The sequence below is a fragment of the Grampus griseus genome (assembly GCF_964374135.1).
Source record: "Grampus griseus genome assembly, chromosome: 17".
Lineage (NCBI taxonomy): Eukaryota > Metazoa > Chordata > Mammalia > Artiodactyla > Delphinidae > Grampus > Grampus griseus.
The window spans coordinates 18,602,779-18,624,977 of record NC_139011.1 but is presented as its reverse complement, the minus strand read 5'-3'; the positions used below and the strand labels follow the sequence as shown (position 1 = coordinate 18,624,977).

The 22,199-nt window shown below is 43.3% G+C and overlaps 2 protein-coding genes across 7 annotated transcripts in view; both read left to right on the top strand.

Moving 5' to 3' along the window:
• DEPTOR (DEP domain containing MTOR interacting protein) overlaps positions 1 to 5,183 on the top strand; it is a gene marked incomplete at its 3' end in the record, with an annotated part of 188,702 nt that extends 183,519 nt beyond the window's left edge. Inside the window, exon 9 of the mRNA XM_082674901.1 lies at positions 4,945 to 5,183. Coding sequence (XP_082531027.1) covers positions 4,945 to 4,983 — 39 coding nt within the window. The remainder of the gene's footprint in view (positions 1 to 4,944) is intronic.
• Positions 5,184 to 12,484: 7,301 nt separating this feature from the next.
• COL14A1 (collagen type XIV alpha 1 chain) overlaps positions 12,485 to 22,199 on the top strand; it is a 251,503-nt gene continuing 241,788 nt past the window's right edge. For 4 of the 6 annotated variants that reach the window (XM_082674499.1, XM_082674500.1, XM_082674496.1 and 1 more), the window contains exon 1: positions 14,041 to 14,396. The gene's annotated coding sequence lies outside the window, so the exon portion shown is untranslated. Of the gene's footprint in view, positions 12,689 to 14,040; positions 14,397 to 14,527; positions 14,553 to 22,199 lie in introns of those variants that run through there. The other 2 variants (XM_082674497.1, XM_082674498.1) reach the window with 2 other exon arrangements.

Genomic DNA, 22,199 nt, shown 5'->3' with positions numbered 1-22,199 from the left:
TTTCAAAGGAACCCACCTGTTTTCTTCTAGTAGTTTCGTGGCTTCATTTTTATATTTAGAGTTCTTATCTATTTGTTGTTGTTATTGTTGTTTTTTCCTTTTGTACAGTGTGAGTTGGGGATACAATTTGATCTCTTTCTAAATGGTTTTCCAGTTATTTTGGTCCAATTTTGGTCCAGTGATCGGAGATGTCAACTTTATCACTCATTGCATTTCCATATATATTTGTACTTTCTAGTCTATTTCTCTGATTCATGTGTCTATTCATGAATTATTCCCACATCCTTGCACTTAAAATGGCTTTCTGATATATTTGATGGTCTGATAGAGATTTCTGCCTCTCCCTGTCCCTCAATGGTGCTTCTTTTTTGGTGTTTCCCTGGGTATTCTTGCATGTGTATTTTTCATGTGATTTTTAATATTAACTTATCTCATTTTAAGATAAAAGCTTTTTGGTATTTTTACAGAGGCTTTATGAAACATTTATTAAATTAACTTATGAAAAACTGACAGCTTTATGATGTTGAGTCATTTTATTCAAGAACAAGGGATGCCTGTCCATTTAAGCTCATACATCTTCCAGGAGTGTTTTAGCATTTCCTCGTGTAGATTTTCCAAATTTCATGTTAAGTTTATTTCTAAGTATTTTATCTTGTTTTTTTTGCTATTGTAAATGGGATTCACTCTCCCATTACTTTGTGTATATGAAGGATATTAATTTTGTATGTTAATTTTATACCTTGCTATCTTTAAAATTGTATGTGCTTTAGTACTTATTCTTAATTACATCTTTTGCTTTTTAACCATTTAAAAATAACTTAGCTTATTAGTTTCACTATCTCAAGTCTTTGCAGATCTAGTTCTATCATCTTTGTTTTATTTCTGCTGGCTGTTGCTCATGGTCTATTATTCCCTATGTGTTTTGTGATTTTTTTCGACCATGTATTCATACTCCTTGGAACTCTATCTGTGAAATTATTTGAGGCCTCCATTTAGAGTGAGTTCCTCCAGAAAGGACCCCATTTGCTTCTGCTAGATGTTTAAGGACAATATCAACATATGACAAATTCAAAACAATTCTTAGCCTTGAGGCTTTTTTTTCAGTTTTAATTTTTTTTTATTGAAGTGTAGCTGATTTACAATGTTGTGTTAATCTCTGCTGTACAGCAAAGTGATTCAGTTATATGTAACAATATATATGACTGAATATATACATTTTTAAATATTCTTTTCCATTATGTTTTATCATAGGATATTGGATATAGTTCTCTGTGCTATACAGTAGGCTCTTGTTGTTTATCCATTCTATATCTAAAAGCTTACATCTGCTAATCCCAACCTCCCACTCCATCCCTCCCCCACCCTCCTTCCCCTTGGCAACTACCAGTCTGTTCTCTATGTTCATGATTCTGTTTCTGTTTCACAGACAGGTTCATTTGTGTCATATTTTAGATTCCACATATAAGTGATATCATATGGCGTTTGTCTTTCTGACTTACTTCACTTAGTATGAAAATCTCTAGTTGCATCCATATTGCTGCAAATGGCATTATTTCATTCTATTTTATGGCTGAGTAGTATTCCATTGTATATATGTACCATGTCTTCTTTATCTATTCATCTGTTGATGGACCTTTAGGTTGTTTCCATGTCTTGGCTATTGTGAATAGTGCTGCTATGAACATAGGGGTGCATGTATCTTTTTTTTTTTTTTTTGCTGTACGCGGGCCTCTCACTGTTGTGGCTTCTCCCGTTGCGGAGCACAGGCTCCAGACGCGCAGGCCCAGCCGCTTTGCGGCATGTGGGATCTTCCCGGACCGGGGCACGAACCCGTATCCCCTGCATCGGCAGGCAGACTCTCAACCACTGTGCCACCAGGGAAGCCCGCATGTATCTTTTTGAATTATAGTTTTGTCTGGATATATGCCCAGGAGTGGGATTGCTGGGTCATATGGTAATTCTATTTTTAGTTTTCTGAGGAACTTCCATACTGTTTTCCACAGTTAACCTTGGGGCTTTTTAATTCACACGGATAGTGTGAATTCAGGCCATAAACCTGGAGGAGGGCTGCCTTAGAGCTACAATTTCTCAGGCAATATCTCTCCCCACTCATTCACCCAGTTCCAAGATTAAAAAAAAAAAAAAAAAAGCCAAGCAACTCTTTACTGTCTGCTTCTGAGAGTGGGTTTATTTCTGGATCTCCTTTTCATTGATGATATAGCCATTTAGGCTCCCAGCTTTATGTGAGGGTCTCCTAGAGGAGTTCTCTCTTTGAGGGCTCTACCCTTGAGCTTGAAAGGCTGCCAAAATAGACCAGACTCCAGGGGTTGGCAGATCCTCGAGGACAAAGCATGCTTGTGTGCTTACTTACGTCTGGGTTCCTGCCTTTTATTAATTTTTGCTTTATAAGGATTAAAAAAAATTTCTTACTGGTTTAACAATGTATTTTAAGAGCTTTTATATAAATATGTTGTATAGTTTTGTGGGTTTTTTAATGGAAATTTGTTAAGAATATGTAGGCTGTCTCACCTCTATCGGCCTTGGAGGTTTAAGGTGATTTTTAAAACATTCAATACATTTAAAATTAACTAAAATTATGATATAGATAACTATTTATACACATGGAAAGATGGTGATGTGATGGTCAGTAAGAAGAAAAAGTTACAAATTGTAAAAGGTATGACCCCGTCATAAAATATTCACAGAGATCCCTATATACAGAGGAAATAGTTTTAAACCTAGTGGCTATTAACAGTGGCTGTTCCTAGGAGGTTGAATATTGGGTGATTCTTTTTTCTTTTATTTTTCCTTTTGTAATTTTTCATAATGAACATGAATTATTTAGATAAAAGTATTTTTTAAAACTATTTTTTAAATTATATAAATCTGAATGGAAATATTTCAAAACTAAGTAGGAATGGTGTTAAGTTTTTCAAAGCCCTTTGACTATCTTTAATAATTTATCAGCTTTGATTTAAAGCCTCTCTCTTTCTCTCTCCCTCTCTCTTTCTCTACACACACACACACACACACACACACGTTTTTTTTGTCCTATGGGCAAAATCACTAGGGTATAGGCTTCTATCTTCTGTAGAGCTATTTGGTCTCTAGGAAAGAAAGACTTTCCCCCAAATGAGGCTGTTGGTAGAAAGGGAGCAGACAAGGGCAGTTCTCCTTCAGTGGAATCTTCCAAAAGTTTGATGGAGTTTGAGGAGGTGAAATGACTTAGATAATGTCTTCCCTGGAAGCATAAAATAGAGGAGCTAATTCCCCAAACGCTTTCCAGTGGATGAGTCTATCATTTTGTATGAATGTTTCCTGGCTGGAATGATTTACCATTTTTTTCCCCTACTACCTTATTTAACTAACTCCAGATGAAGAATCTTACAGCTTTCAACTCTTTTAGAATCTGTCTTGTTAATGGGTCTTTCTAGAATTGACTAGAAAAGTGTATAGAGAGAAATTTAGTATGGAAATCAGTAGACCATGAGCTCCAGGGACACTGTAACAGACCCTTTTCTGGGCAAGCGTGCAAGAAAGTGCCATTCCAACAAGACCAACTGTACATAAAAGCAGCGGCTGTCATACATGACAAAGTTTGGGAAAACAAAAAGAATACGCTTGAAACTCCAGGAAAATTCCACTTGCATGCATCATAAAATTAGGAAAAAAGGGGAAACTGTGGAAGGTCAGCCAAGTCAACCGTTTTCTTTCAGATAGCCCCGCAGACCTGGGGATGACCAACAGTCATTTTAATTGTGAAGTTCAAATGTATAAAATATATTCATAAAATTTAAAGGGGGGCTTCCCTGGTGGCACAATGGTTAAGAATCCGCCTGCCAATGCAGGGGATGCGGGTTCAAGCCCTGGTCCGGGAAGATCCCACATGCCGTGGAGCAACTAAGCCCATGCGCCACAAGTACTGAGCCTGCGCTCTAGAGCCCACGAGCCACAAGTACTGAGCCTGTGTGCTACAACTACTGAAGTCCATGCGCCTAGAGCCCATGCTCCGCAACAAGAGAAGCCAACGCAATGAGAAGCCCACACACAGCAACAAAGAGTAGCCCCCGCTCAGCGCAACTAGAGAAAGCCCGCATGCCCAGCCACAAAGACCCAACGCAGCCAAAAATAAATAAATAAATTTATATAAAAAAATTTTTTTAAGGGAACTCCTTTCTGAAAACTATTTCGAGTTAACAGAATTTCAGAGCCTCACCAACAGAATTTTTACTTCCTCTCTATGTGGTTGAGTTTAAGTACTAAATAAAATTACTGAAAGCTCTTACAGTGTTACAAATGAATATACATTGTATACCAGGAGTAAATCTACTTCTTTCAAAGATCAGATGGATAGTTTATTTTGATCATTGATTTGAAATCTCTTCGATGAAAATGCATTTTTGTCCTGTGTTGTAAGAAAAGGTTTTGAAATCGTGTTCAATTCTGTCATCACAGGTTGTCATAAATTACTTCATTATCACAAGTGCTGATAGATCAGACTTGGCAAGTTCACTGCACAGGAGGTTTGGAATAAGCTGAACGTTTGTCAGGATGTCTCCCCAGTTTAAGACAGGGTCCCTGTGCAGATACCTCCTCGAAGCAAGGAATATATCTAACCTTTATGTTCCTGGACCCTCCTCTGGGTTTCTAAATGGAAGTGTTTCATGGTGTTTGAGGAGATCAAGCGAATTAACTATGCAGCAAGTCAAACCCCATCCTGAAGAGGTGATGCTTCCTGGGAATCTGCCATGAACTACAAGAAACCTTTTTCTTATTTGATTTCTTCATGCTTCCATTTGTTTCTCTAAATGGGTGATACTGTGCGTTCTTTCTATAACCAGAGTTGTGTGGTGAAGATCATGCATGATAGTTTATTTTAGGAAGCTTTGAGAGCAAAGTGGCTATCCCATAAACATTCTTCTTCTTCTCCCCCTCAAAAACAAGATTTTCACACAGTATTGTGAAGCAATTATACTCCAGTAAAGATCTATTAAAACAACAACAACAACAAGATTTTCGGATGAGAGAAGCAAATGAGAAAGACAGAACTGGATGTCTGAATGATTCTTCTGGAAGTGAAATCTGACTAGATCCCTCTTGTGTTTTGAGCTCCCCTTCTCAAGCAGAGTAAAATCCAAAGTCTTTGCCTGAAGGCTTCACCATATCTGGACCCAGAGACCTCTCTGATCTCATCCCTCACTGTGCCTGTCTTGCTCATTTCTCTTATGCCTCACAGGCCTCCTTGCAGTTCCTCCGTCCTCAGAGACTTTGCATTTGTGGTTCTCCCTGCCCTTCTTCCAGTGAATTCCACCACTGGCTCTCTGCCCTCATTCAGTCTCTGCTCAAATGTCGTCTCTGGGGACTCATCCCTGACCTCCCCACCTAAAACAGCAGTTCGTCCTCTTCCACCTCCTCGTCTTATTCTTCTTTCTATCACTTGCCAATGATGTTTTCTGTCTCTCTCTCTCCATGAGTAAGTTCCAAGTAGTTCCTGCTTGAATAAGTATTTGCTGACTGAATAAATATGGACTGCTGACTAAACGGATGGCTCCGGGGATTCTGTCACCTTAATCACACAGCCAGCATGTGCTACACATATGGATTTAGGTGGATGACTTAAAACTGATGATAGCCACATGGGAAGAATTGAGGAGGCATAACTGATGAATTGTATTCAATTCAATGTAGCAAACATTTATCCAGCCCCTATTATGAGCAAGGCCATATGCGGGGGGTTGGTATTGGCACATCTGCTTCTCTGAAGAAGCCTTATAATCGATTTTTACAAAGAAGAGCCAAAGCAGAAAGGCTTCCTCAGACAGCTGGGACCCCCCCTACTTCTGATTCTTTTTTTTTTTTTAATTTGGTTGCCTGGGGTCTAAGTTGCGGCAGGTAGACTCCTTAGTTGCGGCATGCATGTGGGATCTAGTTCCCTGACCAGGGATCGAACTCAGACCCCCTGCCTTGGGAGCATGGAGTCTTAACCACTGTGCCACCAGGGAAGTCCCACCCCCTTCTGATTCTTGTTGAAATAAATTTAAATTGACAAGCCTTTGTCACATCCCTACTACAATCAAGGCTCTAGGCTGCTGATTAATCCCATTGATGGGCTTCATAAGGGTGTTGATCCTTCACCTTCAAATAATGGCAAATCTGATACTCAGAAAAAATAATTCAGAAGAGCAATACAGCATAAGATCATAGACTTTGGAGAGCTGTATTAACCCGAGTACTTCTAGACGTGCAAATGTTAAAGCTATTAAATTTCTACCAGAATCGTGCACCAACACTGCTCATTGAGGTGCAATTTTGATGGAGACAAGAAAAAAATAAATATATTACAAATTAGCCAAAAAATCCTATCTTTTCCTCATTATTTTCTGAACATTTAGGACTCACTTTTGTTTAAATACTTATATAGTTAATTTCTGGTATATTTTATCTATATCATTTTATATGAGTAAATTTTAAATGCACACATATATATTAGGACTTCGTTATACAAAGGATGGAATACAAAGAGTGGAGGGTACAAAGTAGTATCTGGCACAGTTAACATCAGCTAATGGTGAGAACCTACTGGGTGCCTGATACTCTTCTAAGGGCTTAATGGGCTAATTAGATTGGATGAATTAATTCATTTAATAGTCACAACATGCCCATGAGGTAGGTACCCTTACCATTCCCATTTTACAAATTAGGAAACAGGAAAAAAGAGGTTCATTGACTTGTCCAAGGTTAGTAATCGTGCCAGAACTCTGTGCCAGAATCCATGCTCTTAACCACTATTATATTGCCTCCCAGGAAGCTTGCATTCTACCCTGGGCAGGTAGGAAAGAAAGGTATCAAATATTAACCAGGGGCTTCCCTGGTGGCGCAGTGGTTGAGAGTCCGCCTGCCGATGCAGGGGACACGGGTTCGTGCCCTGGTCTGGGAAGATCCCACATGCCGCGGAGCGGCTGGTCCCGTGAGCCATGGCCGCTGAGCCTGTGCATCCGGAGCCTGTGCTCCACAACGGGAGAGGCCACAACAGTGAGAGGCCCGCGCACCGCAAAAAAAATTAAAGAAAAATAAAAAATATTAACCAGAGTTGAGAGCAATAAAAGAGCCTTCTCAAAGTAACCTGTGATTTTTTTTTTTTTTTGCAAAAGTAGACAATAATTACTGTAAGAGCTCAAAGGAGGGAAAGGCAATTCTGCCTGCGATGGACTTCACCAAAAATCAAGAATGGCTTCTTCATCACAAAAACAATACTGGAGGTAAGAAATTAGGGAGCAATACCTTTAAATTTTTGAAGGAAAATAATTTCTAAGCTAGAATTCTATGCACAGCCAAACTAGTAATGAAATTTGAGCATAAAGACATACAAGGTCTCAAAAATGTATCGATTTCCCACCCCCCATGCCCTTGTCTTAGGATACCACTAGAGGATGTCCTTCCTCAGAATGAGGGAATATTTATCATCATCTCATTATCTATATGAGATGATGGATGTTCACTAAACTTATTGTGGTAATCACTTCATGACATATGTAAGTCAAATCATTATGCTGTATGCCTTAAACTTATACAGTGCTGTATGTCAATTATATCTCAGTAAAACTGAAAGAAAAAAATTAAAACAACAAAAAAGAGGGAGTAAAATTCAATCTAGGAAGATGTGCAAAATTGAAAACAAGGTATCCAGCAGAGGAGAGAACCCCCAGAATAATGACTGTGGTGTAGATAATTCATAATTCAGCTGTAAAGGGCAGCCACCCAGATGGAAGCAGCAAGACTCAGGAGACAAGCTGTTTGGAGCTGTCAGCACCGTGCCTGCTGCTGTGGAACCATCTTTTAACCAGAGAAAACTCCTGGAGAAAGTATCAACCCAAACAAGGGAATATACTAAGAAAGAGGAAGGTATGATATCCAGGAAATAGGGAAGCCAATCTTGGAGAAAGACAGAAGGAATTCCAAGTTTGGTAGAAAACAAAGGCCAGGATGACAACTGAGCAGCAGGTCTAAAGGAAAACCTGCCTGGAGAAGAGGGATGTTTAAAAATATTTTTACCTGATATCAGTGACTTTTGGACATTGCACGGAGACGTTATTGGAAGTAGTTGGAAAGATGAGCAATAAGCAAAAATCAAATAAAGCAAAGGAAAAAGCAAGACAATTATTAACTTTAGAGAAAACCTAAAAGTAGAAGGAAAAATGATCATAATACATTATGATGCTTTTATGTGAATATTTGCAAAGCATAGGAATGGAAACACTGAATATGGAGGTAAACATCATATGGGGAAGATAAAAGAGGAGAAAAGGGATGGCAGCCTGAAAGAGCTACATCCTCTTCTACCATAACAGGAAATATAGAAATGATGTTTAAAATTGATTATTAAACACATAGCAGTACATACATTATATTGAGAAATATGGAGATTTGAAAATGTCAAAGAAAAACTGCTAAAAGAGTCAAAGGTGATTACTTCTGGTGAGCAGAAGTAATATTTTTTTAACAAGTTTTTAATATTATTTAAATTTTAAAATTACATATATAAATTATTTTAGTAAAATGGTATAAAAAAAATTAAGTGTCCATGTGGGCTTTCACAAAAGTTTGGTATCCAAACGACTCTCAGTAAAGATTCTTCTTCTTCTGTGGTATTATTGTTATTGGAAAGAGTCTTGACTTATTGTCAGATGCTGTTGAATCTCATAATATCTGCCACTGATTCTTTCTGGGGACTTAATGCATGGGATCTCAGTTTCTTCATTTGTAAAGTGAAGGGGTTACTATATATATATATGTATATATGTATAAAATCTCTTAGGCCTGCTCCAGCCCTATTATGTTATGAACAGGACCTATTATGCAACATGCATACACTGACAGGTTGCAGTCACACATGCGAAACTTGGCTGTCTTTTTTGTTTTGTTTTGTTTTGTTTTTGCGGTACGCGGGCCTCTCACTGTTGTGGCCTCTCCCGTTGCGGAGCACACGCTCCAGACGCGCAGGCTCAGCGGCCATGGCTCACGGGCCTAGCCACTCCGCAGCATGTGGGAATCTTCTCGGACCGGGGCACGAACCCGTGTCCCCTGCATCGGCAGGCGGACTCTCAACCACTGCGCCACTAGGGAAGCCCTTGGCTGCTTTTAAAGTCCTGACTTTGATCTACGCCATGGAGCCGAGAAGATGAGGAATGTCTTAATCACTGGTTCAAGAACATGAAAGGTGATTGTGAGACAAAGAGGGGATTCCAGCACCAGGAAGGACATTTTAAGACAATATGATTTCAACCTCTGGAATGAGTCTTACCTTGCAGAGCTGATATATTTAAAATGGGATGATGTACTTGAATGCTCTTTGTAAAGTGAAAATCCTATACAAGCATAAGCTGTATCTCTAGTATTGTTTGGAAAGGGGTCAGTGCACTCTAGTGGGGAAAGCTCTGGCCTAGGAGTTAAAACATTTGAATTCTAGTGTTGACTTTGCCATTAATCCCCCAGGTAAGTTTGACAAACTCTCTCATGTCTTTTATCGCAGCTTCAGGTTTGGTAAAATGAAGATGGACTTGGAGTTCTTCAGTTAGCAGAAAAAGAAATCAGATTTGGCAAAAATAGGGTAGCTCACAGAACTGAGACAAAAGCTTCAGGAAGGCCAGGAGCCAGAGCAGGGCTGGAGCTCTGGGCAGGGCTGATATTCAAACGATAAAACAACAAGATGGCACAGGCAAATCGGAACGGATACCAGTAGCCACACAGAGACCTAGCGGCACTCAGCTCATACACGGTGTCTCGATCCATGCTGTGACAAAATTCCACAGTCTGGGTAGCTTATAAAGGACAGAAATATATTTCTCACAGTTCTGGAGGCTGCAAGTCCAAGCTCAGGTTGCCAGCAGGGCAGGCTCGCTTCCAGGTCCCGGACTTGCCATTGTAGTGAGAAAGGGCGAGGCATCTCTCTAGGCAAGGATGCTAATCCCATTCATGATAAGCGTTCCACCCTCAAGAGTTGCAAGCAACTCCCAAGGCCCCGCCTCCTAAAACTATCACCTTTGAGAGTCAGGATTTCAACATGTGACTTTTAGGGAGACACAAACATTCAGACCATAGCACAGGGGTTACCTCTTGAGCTGCTGTATCAGAGGGAAAGCTGGCGTAGTGATCCCAGGAAGGGGATGCTGGGGAGGACATCCAGGGTGGTGGAGAGGCAGCTGTTTACCAGCTGGCAGGGAGGTATTTCAATATTTTAACAGCCGGTACAGCTGTATTGGTGTGTTTCTGCAGGATGTCTAGATTTAAGGAGCTATTTATTGTTACTGCAGGCCTCACTGCTAGGATGAATCGAGATAAAAATTTAGCACTTTGTTCCTCCTCTTGTGTCCCACTGCGTTATAGTCACATGTGAGGGAGAGAGTGTGTGGTTGGCCTAGTTGCGAGCTCCTGCCCACACTCGGCTAGAGGAGAACAGGAACTCGGAACTGACAGCCCAGCCACAGCTGCATCAATGGAGTAGAGGCACTTTCCTAAAATAAGTCAGGTCTTTGTTACTCTAAGGCGAGAATAACCAAGTATTTGACAGCTAGTATGGCAGGGACATCAATCAGTGAGAAGGTACATCAGCCCTTGACTAGGGGGCAGGATCCTGAAGTTTCTCTGATTTGTTGGGAGTTAGCCTTTCGTTACCAGCTGTGCTGTTGCAAGATGAGGGCCAATACTAGGAGTCCCGGGGGTCAGCATGGAAGAGGGGGTGGGCACGTGGAGCCAGGAGCCTGGGCCGTGGTTATTGCTGATAGGTTATTGCTCATATTATCAGTATGAACCTTCTGTAACCAAAAGAAGGGGGAATGGATAGGCTGAGGAAAAATCATAGCTGGCTGTTACAGAGGGTTTGGAGTAGAACTGCAGAGAGTTAATGGTTTGCTGCTGAGTGTATAAGGAAATGTGTGGTGGTATTTTTGGTTTTCACAATGGCTAGGAGATGGGGAGGGTGCTACTGGAATTTGGTGATGGAATCAGGAATAATAAATGTTCTACAATGTCTGGGACAGTCATGCCGACCTATCCAAAATGTCAAAGCACCTCTGTTGAGACAGATTGCAAGAGTTATCCGTAAGGGGCTACTGAAGAGAGGAGAGCCGTATGCCTTGGGCAGAAGGGAGATAAAGCCCTAATTTGGGTGATATAGTTGCCATTTATTATTTAGTATGGATTAGGTCCATAAACACATTTGTCATTTAATCTGCATGACTATCCCCTGAGATATAATTAATTACTCCCTTCTTATACACAAGGAGTTAGGCTCCGAGAGGCAAAATAACTTCACCAGAGTGAGACAAGCAAGGGGCAGAGTCCCTTCAATTCAAGTTTGAGTTCAAAATCTTCATGCAGGGTTTTAGGGGACAAGGAGGAGAGTGGCGACAGGGTGTGTATGGAGTCCTTCGAGAGAAAGAAAATCACATTCATGACACAAACTCAGGATGAAATCCTAGGAGGAGTTGTTGAGTCCTGGAATAAATTACTGTGGGAAGCTGGAATTTTTGGATATCTTTGAAAAGACCCCCTCTATTTAAAAATCCTTTCGGAGGTTTTTTTTTTATTTTTTCGATTGAGAGAGGAGACCATTACAGGGGTCTTCTGGGCTTGTTTCAGTTCTCAGTATTCTTGTAAACTCCGAGGGCTGACCTTAAGATAAATGTTGAATAAACACTCCCTTGAAAGGCCTGGAAATTCACACACAACTGCAACTAAGTGACAAACTAATTAAAACCAGCCATTCTGATTCAACATTAACTGAAATTTATCTACCTATGTTGAAAGTGAAATAAATGCAAGAAGTCAAAAGTTTAAAAGATGAAAGAAGGATGACTTAGAACTTTTTAAAATAACATTTTATATCATAACAAAATCAATATACATTATCGTATAAGATTTCTATGGAATAAATATTCTGCTATTTGCTGTGTATGGATTTTTGCACGTATATCTCACATTTTAAAATCATCAGGGAATTCCTCATTTCCAATTATCTGTAATTCCATCACAAGCACTTTTTCTCACCCTTTGCCTCAAACTTTATGCTAACACGCCACTACCTCCCCCAAGGGAATTACACGTAAAGCTAAGCTTACACTAGCCATCTATATCTTGTTAAAAATGAAGAACACAAGAGTAGATTTTATTAGTGAAAAAGGGGGGACAGAGTATGAAGGTAGTAGGCACTCGTTTGGGGGTGGGCAGAGGAAAGGAGATCCAACTAAAGTGGTAGTTTTCTCCAGCTATAAGTACTGAATTTCAGGAATTCTGGTCCCTCCGTATCAATCTAGGATGGATGGATAGCTTTCCAGTTCCCTCCCTATCTCGAACTCCCAGTCGCAGACACCAGGTGGCGCTCGCATGCTCGCAGCTCAGCGAATGGAACCCTCGGATTTAGACCCTGTCTGCTAAAAAGTCGCGCTGGTTGCCTGACCCGGGAGAATCACGTTCAGTGAAGCGCAGAAGCAAAACGGCGCCTAGCTCGGGCCCTGTCCCGTGGCAGACCTGAGGCGCGTTCGGAAAGCGACCGACAGACGCAGGGCGGCGGTGGGAGCTGCAGAGGGCCTTTTGCACTCCAATTGCAGGACAAGCGGGGAAGTTCAGAGCGTGGACAAGGGGATGCGAATACCAGCAAATTCGGGGAAAGCAGAGGACGTGGCTTGGGAAGGTTAGAATATCCGAAGGACCCCCTTGAAAGGGGGTGGATGGGTCACAGACCCTCTTTCTGTATTCTGGGCTGAGCAGGGTGGTAGCAGGTTCGGGGGCCTTTTAAGAGCACCGCCTGCCCTTTCTCTCTTCGCCATCACCAGCCTTTAACGGTGGTGAAATACCCTCTGCAGTTTTCCAAGGCGAGAGGGTATTTTCTCACAAAAGTGGCTTTTTTTTTTTTTTTTTTTTTTTTTCGGTACGCGGGCCTCTCACTGCTGTGGCCTCTCCCGTTGCGGAGCACAGGCTCCGGACGCGCAGGCCCAGCGGCCATGGCTCACGGACCCAGCCACTACGCGGCATGTGGGATCTTCCCGGACCGGGGCACGAACCCGTGTCCCCTGCATCGGCAGGCGGACTCTCAACCACTGCGCCACCAGGGAAGCCCAAAAGTGGCTTCTTGATAAACACTTAGTTTTTATACCTCCCAGCTCCCAACATTTGTGCGCACACAACAAGCTGGATTGTAAAGACGCCGCGGGAGGGGGTGGGAGGCTGTTCGTGAGGTTAAAAAATGAGTAACGATGATGACTTTCCAAGGGGGCCCAGGGGATGACCGCGCAGGGCCGAGTCCCTGGAGACCTGGCGCGGGGCTCTGGCGCGCCTCGTGGGCTTCACAGCTAAAGCAGAGCCTCTCGGAGGGTGACCTGCATGTATCAGAACCACCAGGGTGTTTGATAAATGCAGAGTCCCTGGCCTCAGCCCAGACCTGTTGAAACAGGATCTCTGCGAGAGAGCATATGCAGTTTAAGAAGTCCTACCACCGGACACAGCCGACATTCGTCCTTTTAAACACCAAAAATGTCTATTTCAACATTCGCAGGTGATTCTCCTGCACATTAAAGTTTGAGCATATCTGCTTTGGCATTTTATAGCCCTCGTTCAGAAGAAGGAAGGGAGGAAGGGTACCCCTTGTTTTTTTGTCTTTTTTTGGTGGTATCTTAGTTCCCCGACCAGGGCTCGAACCCGCGCCCCCTGCAGTGGAAGCGCGGAGTCTTAACCACTGGACCGCCAGGGAAGTCCCAAGACAGGCTACCCCTTTATAGCGGGTACCGGCCGCCCGAGCGCGGGGTCCCTGACCAGGCTGGTCTTTGGGAATGGGGAAGCGGGCACACAGCACCTGCGTCCTCGAGGGCTCCAGACCTCGCAAAGCAGCCAGCCGCACGCTAGCCTCGGTGCGAGTGGAGGGGCAAAAGCCGCTCTTTCCCGGCACTGTTCAGCCGGCTGCGGCCCGCACCTGGGGCGGCCGCCAGGTCTGGGCTGGCGCGCCTGCGGCGCTGGGCGGGCTCCTCAGAGCATCTCTTGTGGGGCCGGGCTGGAGGAGAAGAGGAGGAGGGAAGCGGGGGTGCGTTAGGGGCTTAGGCCTGCCTCCCACCTCCCCCCGCAGCCACCTTCCGCTCTATAATTGGCTGCCAGCGGGCCTTCCTTTCCTCTTATCTGATCCCGGGCGCCTAGCAGGAGGGAAGCCCTGGAGAGGAGGAGGCAGCTCTGAGCGGCCGGGAGTGGGGGCAGAAGCGGGTAGAGGAGAGGGAGAGAGGCTAATTGAAAGGGACACGCGGCGGGAAGCGCGCGAGACCCGTGCGCCGCCAAGAACCAATTCGCGGCGGAACTTGGATCTTCCCTAGGCACGGAGAGGCCCCCTACCTGGGCTGGAATCTTCTCCTGAACAGGTCAGTTCCAATCTTTCTCTGCTCTTCTTTCGGGTCGGCTTTGCAAAGTCTATTCTTGAGGAAGGGAAAGTGGGAAGGACTAGCCACCTGCAGACGCCGTGCAATTCCATGGACCTTCTCTTCACGCGCGCCTCGGATGGCCCGGGGACGTTTGAGGTGCGATGGGAAGGTGCACCGGGTGCCTCTTCGCAGGGGGTCACTGGGCAGGGAGATTGGTGGCACTGCGTGATGCAAATGCAGACAGTGAAGATGCCCTGGGTTGCTCTCAGGAGCTTTCCCCCTTGTACTTGGGCGCTGTGAGTGCTCGGCGGGAAAGAGCGGCTGTCTCCACTTCGAGACAGTGGAGACTTCAGAATTTCCAAGTAGAAGGGGCTTCGTAAAGGCGACCATTCCGTTGAGAAAGGGGCTTAGGGATTGTTTTGGAGAGCTGTATATAAACAGAAAGCACGCTGTTTTTATTTAGATTGTATTAAGGGTCGCTTGGGAAAACAGTCGATGGAGATCATGGGGTACGCAACTCACCTAGATCCCCGTGGGTGACCCGCGCTGGGGACCAGGTGCTCGCGAAAAGAGGAGCAAGCAAACGGAGTGCCTCGATGCAGGATGTTGGCAGTAGTGATAGCTCTTCCACGTAGTGATAGCTCGTCCACGCCAGGAAACCCGGATGCTTCGCGCGTTTTACTTTGGTGTCTGGACCCAGGAAGTTGCAGCTTTCAGATGCACCACCACGCTGTGGTGCTGGAGGGTCTTCTCTGCCCTGGCTTTTCCCACCCCCCTCCCCCCACCCGCCCCTTTTATCCCTCTGAACTGCTGGCGGCTTCAAGCGCTCTAGTACGCAGCGCCTAGGCGGAGGTGCATCTGGCCGAGCTTGGCTTTAGCGCGCACAGCGCACAGTCAAGACAGGGTTAGGGCCCGGCCAAGAGGAGCCGGCGTTGTGCCACTGGAGTGGCCTTAGTCCTAAGCAAGGGTCTGAACGCTGCCTGCAAGTCCAGGACACGGGCACTCTGATTCAGGAGCTGGGTTCTTGGGTCCTCTGCGGGAGGCTCCGCCCTGTGGCACGCGAAGCTCTGGATTGACCCGGGGTCAAAGCTCTGGATTGACCCGGGGTCGCGCATTGTGCTTAGGCTTTCGGCACGTCCTTAGGGCAACTGTGCAAATGGAGCTTACGTGCAGCTCTCACAGCGGCCTATATCTGCCCCTCCCCCCTCCCCCCTGAAAACCACTTTTGGAGCTACAGCTGAGAGCCTCATTTCCCTTCTGGAAATTTCAGAGAGTCAGCTGCCTGCAGCAGTAGAAGGGGGTGGAAGGGGGGCAGAAACAAAGAAATATGCGGATAAGACATTGGTGGCTCTGTGGGGAGCAGAAATGAGAAAGACTTTTCCTGAAACTCCCCTCTTAAAGGCTCTGGGGCTCCTCAGCTACAGAGAGTCAAGGGGGGCCCTTCCTGGTTGCAGCGTGTGATAAAGAGGCCCTGCTCGCATCCAGCAAACCGGCTTAAGCTGGATGCAGTGGGGAGAGCTGGTGGTGTGTTTCTGACAAGGTGGTCCAGTTCTGCCCACAGAGAACTCACTGGTAAATGTAAAATGAGTGAATGAATTAATGCATGGATAGCATTTGGATTTTGAGTTGTTTCAAAAGAGCAACTTGGATGGATTTCCTTTGAACCTGGTCCCAAGGGTGTGGTTACTGTAAGATAGACTTCAGGATAGGATTTTTTTTAAGAAACAGCTTTATTGAGATACAATTGCACACGTGTGCAATTCGGTGGTTTTTTTAGTATATTCACGGAGTTGTGCAATCATCACCACAATCAATTTTAGAAGATGTTTATCACTCCCAAAAAAAATATTCTGTACCTATTAGCGGAAACTCCCCATTTCTTCCCAACCTCGCCCCCCCAACACCCTTGGCAACCACTCATCTACTTTCTGCTGACATTTCATGTAAATGGAAGCATACAATCTATGTGTGGTCCTTTGTGACTGGCTTCTTTCACCTAGTCAAATGTTTTCAAGGTTTATCCATTATGTACAGTATACTCTCACTAAGCATTGGGCATCGCCTCCTTCTGCCTGGAGAGCCCTGAGCCAGGACAGACCTGAACCTCCACTACATCCCTGACCTCCTGGGGGTCCCTTTGAAAGGACAAGAACCACACTGGTGAGGGCTCTCAGTAATTCCCTGGGAAGGATTCCTTGGAACCCATCAGGATTCCTGGAGCAGTTTTGGGCAGGTCCCAGGCTTTGGGATTGATGGGAGGAGTCCTTTGGCATTTTTCCTGCTGCTAAAGGTCCAGCTGTGGATTTCAGAGAACTCTGGGCCTTCCGTGAAAGTCTTGGCTTTTGGAATCAGCCAGGACTGGCCTTAAAGAAAGGGCTGAGCAAATTCGTATGATTTGAGGGGCACCGGAACAAGCCCCAGCCCAGCAAAAAAGGGCTCATTGGGGTACACTCCCTTTGACCCTTAAATACTTCCTAGTGTCAGCTAGTAAAACACAAAGATCTTTTGCTTGTCTTAAGCCGAGAGTCTTTGCAATTATGTGACTCTAGAGCCACATTTGCTGTCATTTTAATCCAAACTCAGCCAAACGACTGCTGTTTTCCAGGCCAGTCGAGTGTAACCCAAGGTTCCTTTAAAGGACCAGGACCTTCCTGAATTGCTGCAGGCTGAGGTGGTGGTGTTTGAGCACCACTGAGCTAACAAATTACCTGGGATTATGACAATTTGTAGAGAACAGATGATAAATGACCAAGGGGAACAGCGGGATGGGTAGGGTGGGGGAGAGGAGAAGAGGAAAGTTTAAGGGAAAGGGACAAAAACAAACTTCCTCTTTGACAGATTTGCCCCCTGATAGTGCTGGATGGCAAGAAAACAGTCTCCTCTTGTTTCTCCTCCTCTTTGGTAACTAACTAAATAAAAAGTGGCAGGGCCCCAGTTACTCTTCTATATAGAACAAGCCTTGTGAAGACCAAGCCTTATCCTGTTCTAGTTGGGAGATGGGTGTGTGTAGTCGAGGAAGTGCTGGCATGTGTTTCGAGTCCCTGTTGGGTACCTGCCCTTTTCTTTTTCAGAAACACGTTTAAGCCCCCCAGTTACTTGTGGAAGTAAATATTCTCCTCCTTTTAGATGTAAGATCACTGAGCTTCGGGGATATAAACTACCTCGCCTGGGGTTGCAAAGCCAGCAAGTACCAGATACATGATTAAGAAAAGTCTGTATGAGATTTGAACCCAGACCCCATTGCTCCATCAGCTTCTTTGGTGGGGAAGGGTGAAGTGACCCTTCACTTCAAGGGTGTGTGACTGTAAATGGATGACATCAACTGAGGCCATACAAGTCTGGGAGCTGAAACAGAGGCTGGAAGGCAGAGAGGTGTGGGTGAAATCTACACTTGCTTGTTCTGTGCCCCTGCCCAAGTTCCTTAACCTCTCTGGGCTTCAGTTTTCTCTTCTAGAAAACAGGGATAACATAGCCACCCTATGTTTTAAGGCCTAAAATGATTTAGTACAGAGTCGGGAAGACAAAACTGGTTTCTCTTGTCTCCTGCTTCTTTTTCCTTCTTTCTACCTTTTTTTTCTTCTTCTTCCCACGTTTCCTCTTCTCTCTTTCTCTGGCTCCACTTTTTGAGGGGATTGTGACTAGAAAGGCACAGGAAATTCTCAGGAAATTCTGAGTGTCTGTCTAAGTTGGGGCTTAGAGTCTAGACTCCACATTTCTTCAAGGTAATTTTTTTAAATTTAATTTAATTTTTAATTTATACTTCAGGGTAATTTTTTAAAATCAATGCTCTCGAAGAAATTTTCTGCCAGTGGGCCTTTGTTAGAGCTCACCGGCAAGGGTCCCTAACTTTTAATTTTAGGGAACAGTGTTTAGTCTTTTTCGTACCAGAGATAACCTGGGTTGTTTATGAAAATTGATCCAGAGGGAGGCCAGGCTCGGCTGAGTTCTTCTGAGTTTCATAGGTGGTGTCTATAACTAGAGGTACTCAGGGGATCTTTTACTGGATAAAGATTTCCTCCTCCATGGCTTTCTGTCTGCTTTTGCAAAGGGGAGCACACTGAATCGATATCAAAAAATGATGTTCTACTGTAGGTTTAGAATGGAAAATAAAGATTACTACTGTAGGAAACACAGAAGGAGCATCTGGCCCATACTTGGAAGATCAGCGAAGCCTTCCTAAAGGATGAGATGTCTATGCTGAGATGTGCAGCTGCCCTTTATGCTGCTTGTAGATAGAGTTTAGTTAAAAGCAACTCTCATTTCTTTGACCAAGAAGCTATGTTAGTCCTTAAAAAAAAAAAATGCCGGGTAATGGAACATGCCTGAGTCAAGGAGAGTCTCAAGTTTGCCATACTTTTGGAGTGGCTCTGCCTTCTGTCATGTAGGACTTACAGCAACCTAGTTTAAGACTAAACAGCTACATTTCTGAGGGTGATCTGCAGACATATCCCTTGCATTTGAGCCATTCACTGGGCTGCTATGATCCTACATGGGGTCTTTCTGTGAACTAGAAAAAGGTACCTCTGGGCAGACCCATGCTATTGGGAGAAGAAGACAGTATCCTTTTCTCTGGAAAACAGTTTTGCATACAAGTTGGAGAGAGTGTCTGCTAATTTCAAGCATTACTTGCCCTAGGCCAACTGCAAATTGTACAGTGCGTCAACTGTGAACTGTACACATCAGCCCTGGTCATTCAATCATTGATCATTACATCAATCAGTATTTATTTATTGACTATCATGCACTTTGAACTTTTTTGATTATGGGTTAAACTGCCCATCTAGATGTATTATGTTACCCAAGACTCAGAAAGTAAAGTTACAGGGGCCATGAAGTTAGCTGGAGAGTTACAATGGGATAAGAGGCCAATGCAGTCTGTTGGAGGTTGATCACTCTTTCTAAAGATTTTTCAATTTTATTAATATTTTAAAGAAGCAAATTTTGGCCTTGTTAATTTTTACTAATATTTATTTTATGTATTTTTGGGTTCTATGCTTATCTTTATTAATCCCTTTTCCAATTTAATTAGGATTTTAATTTGCTCTTCTTTTTTTGGCTTCTTTAAGTGGAAAATTAGATCATTGATTTTTAAATTCCTTCTTTTTTTATGTCAATATTTCTCTCTAATCTTTTAGCTGCATCCCACAAATTTTCGTGTGTTATCTTTTTATATTTTTTCCCTTCCAACTATTTTAAAAATTTGCATTGTGATTTCTCCTTTTACTCATGGATTAAATAGAAGCATCATGTTTAATTTCCAAATATTTTGAATTTGTAAAGATATTTTATTATGATTGATATCTAATTTAATTCTGTTGTCAGAAAACATACTCTGCAAACTTTGAGTCTTTTGGAATTTATTGTCTCATTTTAGGATGCAGAATATGGACGATTTTATAAGAAATTTTTTAAAAAAAGAATATTCTGCAGTTTTTGGATGTAGTGTTCAATAAATATCAATTACTAGTTGATAGAGTGGTTCACATCTTCTATATCTTTACTGTTATTTTGTCTAGGTGTTCAATCAGTTCCTGAGGGGATTGTTAACATCTCTAACTTTGCTTATTCTTTCTTTCTTTGGTTCTATCAGTTTTTGCTTTGTGTATTTTGAAACTCTGTTATTAAGCACGTACTCATTTATGATTGTTAACTTTTCTTGATTAATTGACCCTTTATTCTGAATTGTCCAGGACTTGAGGGATATTTTTTTCTTTTTTTAAGTATTTATTTATTTACTTATTTATTTAGGCTGCGCCAGGTCTTAGTTGTAGCACATGGGATTTTCATTGCCAGGTGTGGGATCTTTTAGTTGCTGCATGCGGGCTCTTTTAGTTGTGGCCTGCAGGCTTCCTAGTTGTGGCATGTGGGCTTCTTTGCAGGCTTCTTAGTTGCAGCATGTGGTCTCTTAGTTGCGGTATGCATGTGGGATCTAGTTTCCCAACCAGAGATTGAACCCCGGGCTCCCTGCATTGGGAGCACGGAGTCTTAGGCACTGGACCACCAGGGAAGTCCCGAGGGGCGTTTTTATGCAGAGTTGATTCCCCCTACTTGTGGCTCACTCTTTTCTGACGCACCCCTTCTCAATTTCCAGTCTCTGGCATTCCTGAACTCTTCTACCCTTTGACACTTTATGCTAATAAAATTGTGGCTTTCCACTTGATTTCTAATCAAAATGCCATGCACAGTGGGGAGTTCGCGCAGGGGGAAAAAAAAGGCTAGTCACCAAGCTTATAGTAACACAACTAGGTCTTTATTTCTAAATTAGAGTTGTTTTCTCCTGTGTCCTGATGCTAACAGAGAAGAGTGATAACCACTGACTTCCTCTAGGGCTTGTTTTTAAGTAGACCTCATTAACTAATCCTGAAAACCCTTTTGGTTATTCTGGGTGTAAGGAGGGTGGTATTTTCACTACAGAGATGAAATAAGGAATACTAAACATGTCAACACACTGGGCAAAGATGTTAGCCCTGTTTTTAGTCTTTGCATTCTTATCTGTAAATACGTATGACCTAGATCATCAATTTACTGTAAATTCTCCTATAAAAGTGATATCAAAATATTAATAATGTTGGGCTTCCCTGGTGGCGCAGTGTTTGAGAGTTCGCCTGCCGATGCAGGGGACACGGGTTCGTGCCCCGGTCCGGGAAGATCCCACACGCCGCGGAGCGGCTGGTCCCGTGAGCCATGGCCGCTGAGCCTGCGCATCCGGAGCCTGTGCTCCACAACGGGCGAGGCCACAACAGTAAGAGGCCCACGTACCACAAAAAAAAAAAGAAAGAAAAAAAAATATTAATAATGTAGAGTCCAGAAAGAGTTCAGACTTAAAGGTCATTTTGTCCAGTTCCCCTGCCCACAAACCCAGGAATCTCTTCTATAACACCTCTCATGGGTAAAACTTAGCCAGCTTCTGCCTCAGAACTTCTAATAAAAGTGAAGAAGGCATTCTAGTTGTTAGAGAATTTTTATATCCAAATGCGCATCTCTGTGGCTCGGTCCATTGATTCGAGTACTATTTGCAGAAACTGCACAGAATAATCTTGTTTTATCTTCTATGTTAAAGCCCTTCAGATATTTGAAGACATCCATTATGTGCCTCCGATTCTTATTTTTCCTAGGCTTAAATCATGCTTAATCATTCCCATTTCTTTCAAATCTTCTTTACATGGGCTTGTCAACTAAAACTGCTAAGTCTTCTTTTTAGTCAATGAATTGCTCTTAAGTCAAATCTTCCAGATCTTCAGATGGTTGATTATTTTGAACCTGTATAGAGCTGTCATCTGGAAAATGATAAAAAATGGATAGGAATGTAATTAGAAAAGTTTAAAGTAGTTCACCTGTGCAAATAATTGTGCCTCTGTCATTATTTGGATCTTCTGTTTTTGCCTAAACCTTTATAACAAGTTAGTCCCACAACTTTCATTAGATGGAGGAGATAAAGAGTTCTTTTTTTTTTTAATATTTATTTTGGCTGCACTGGGTCTTAGTTATGGCGCGTGGGATCTTCGTCGCGGCATGTTTAGTTGCGGCATGCAGGATCTTTTAGTTGTAGCATGCGGACTCTTACTTGTGGCCTGCGGACTCTTCGTTGTGGCATGTGGACTCTTAGTTGTAGCATGCGGACTCAATTGTGGCATGTGGACTTAGTTGCAGCATGTGGACTCTTAGTTGTGGCATGCGGACTCAATTGTGGCATGTGGACTTAGTTGCAGCATGTGGACTCTTAGTTGTGGCATGCGGACTTCTTAGCTGTGGCATGTGGACTTCTTAGTTGCAGCATGCACGTGGGATCTAGTTCCCCGACCA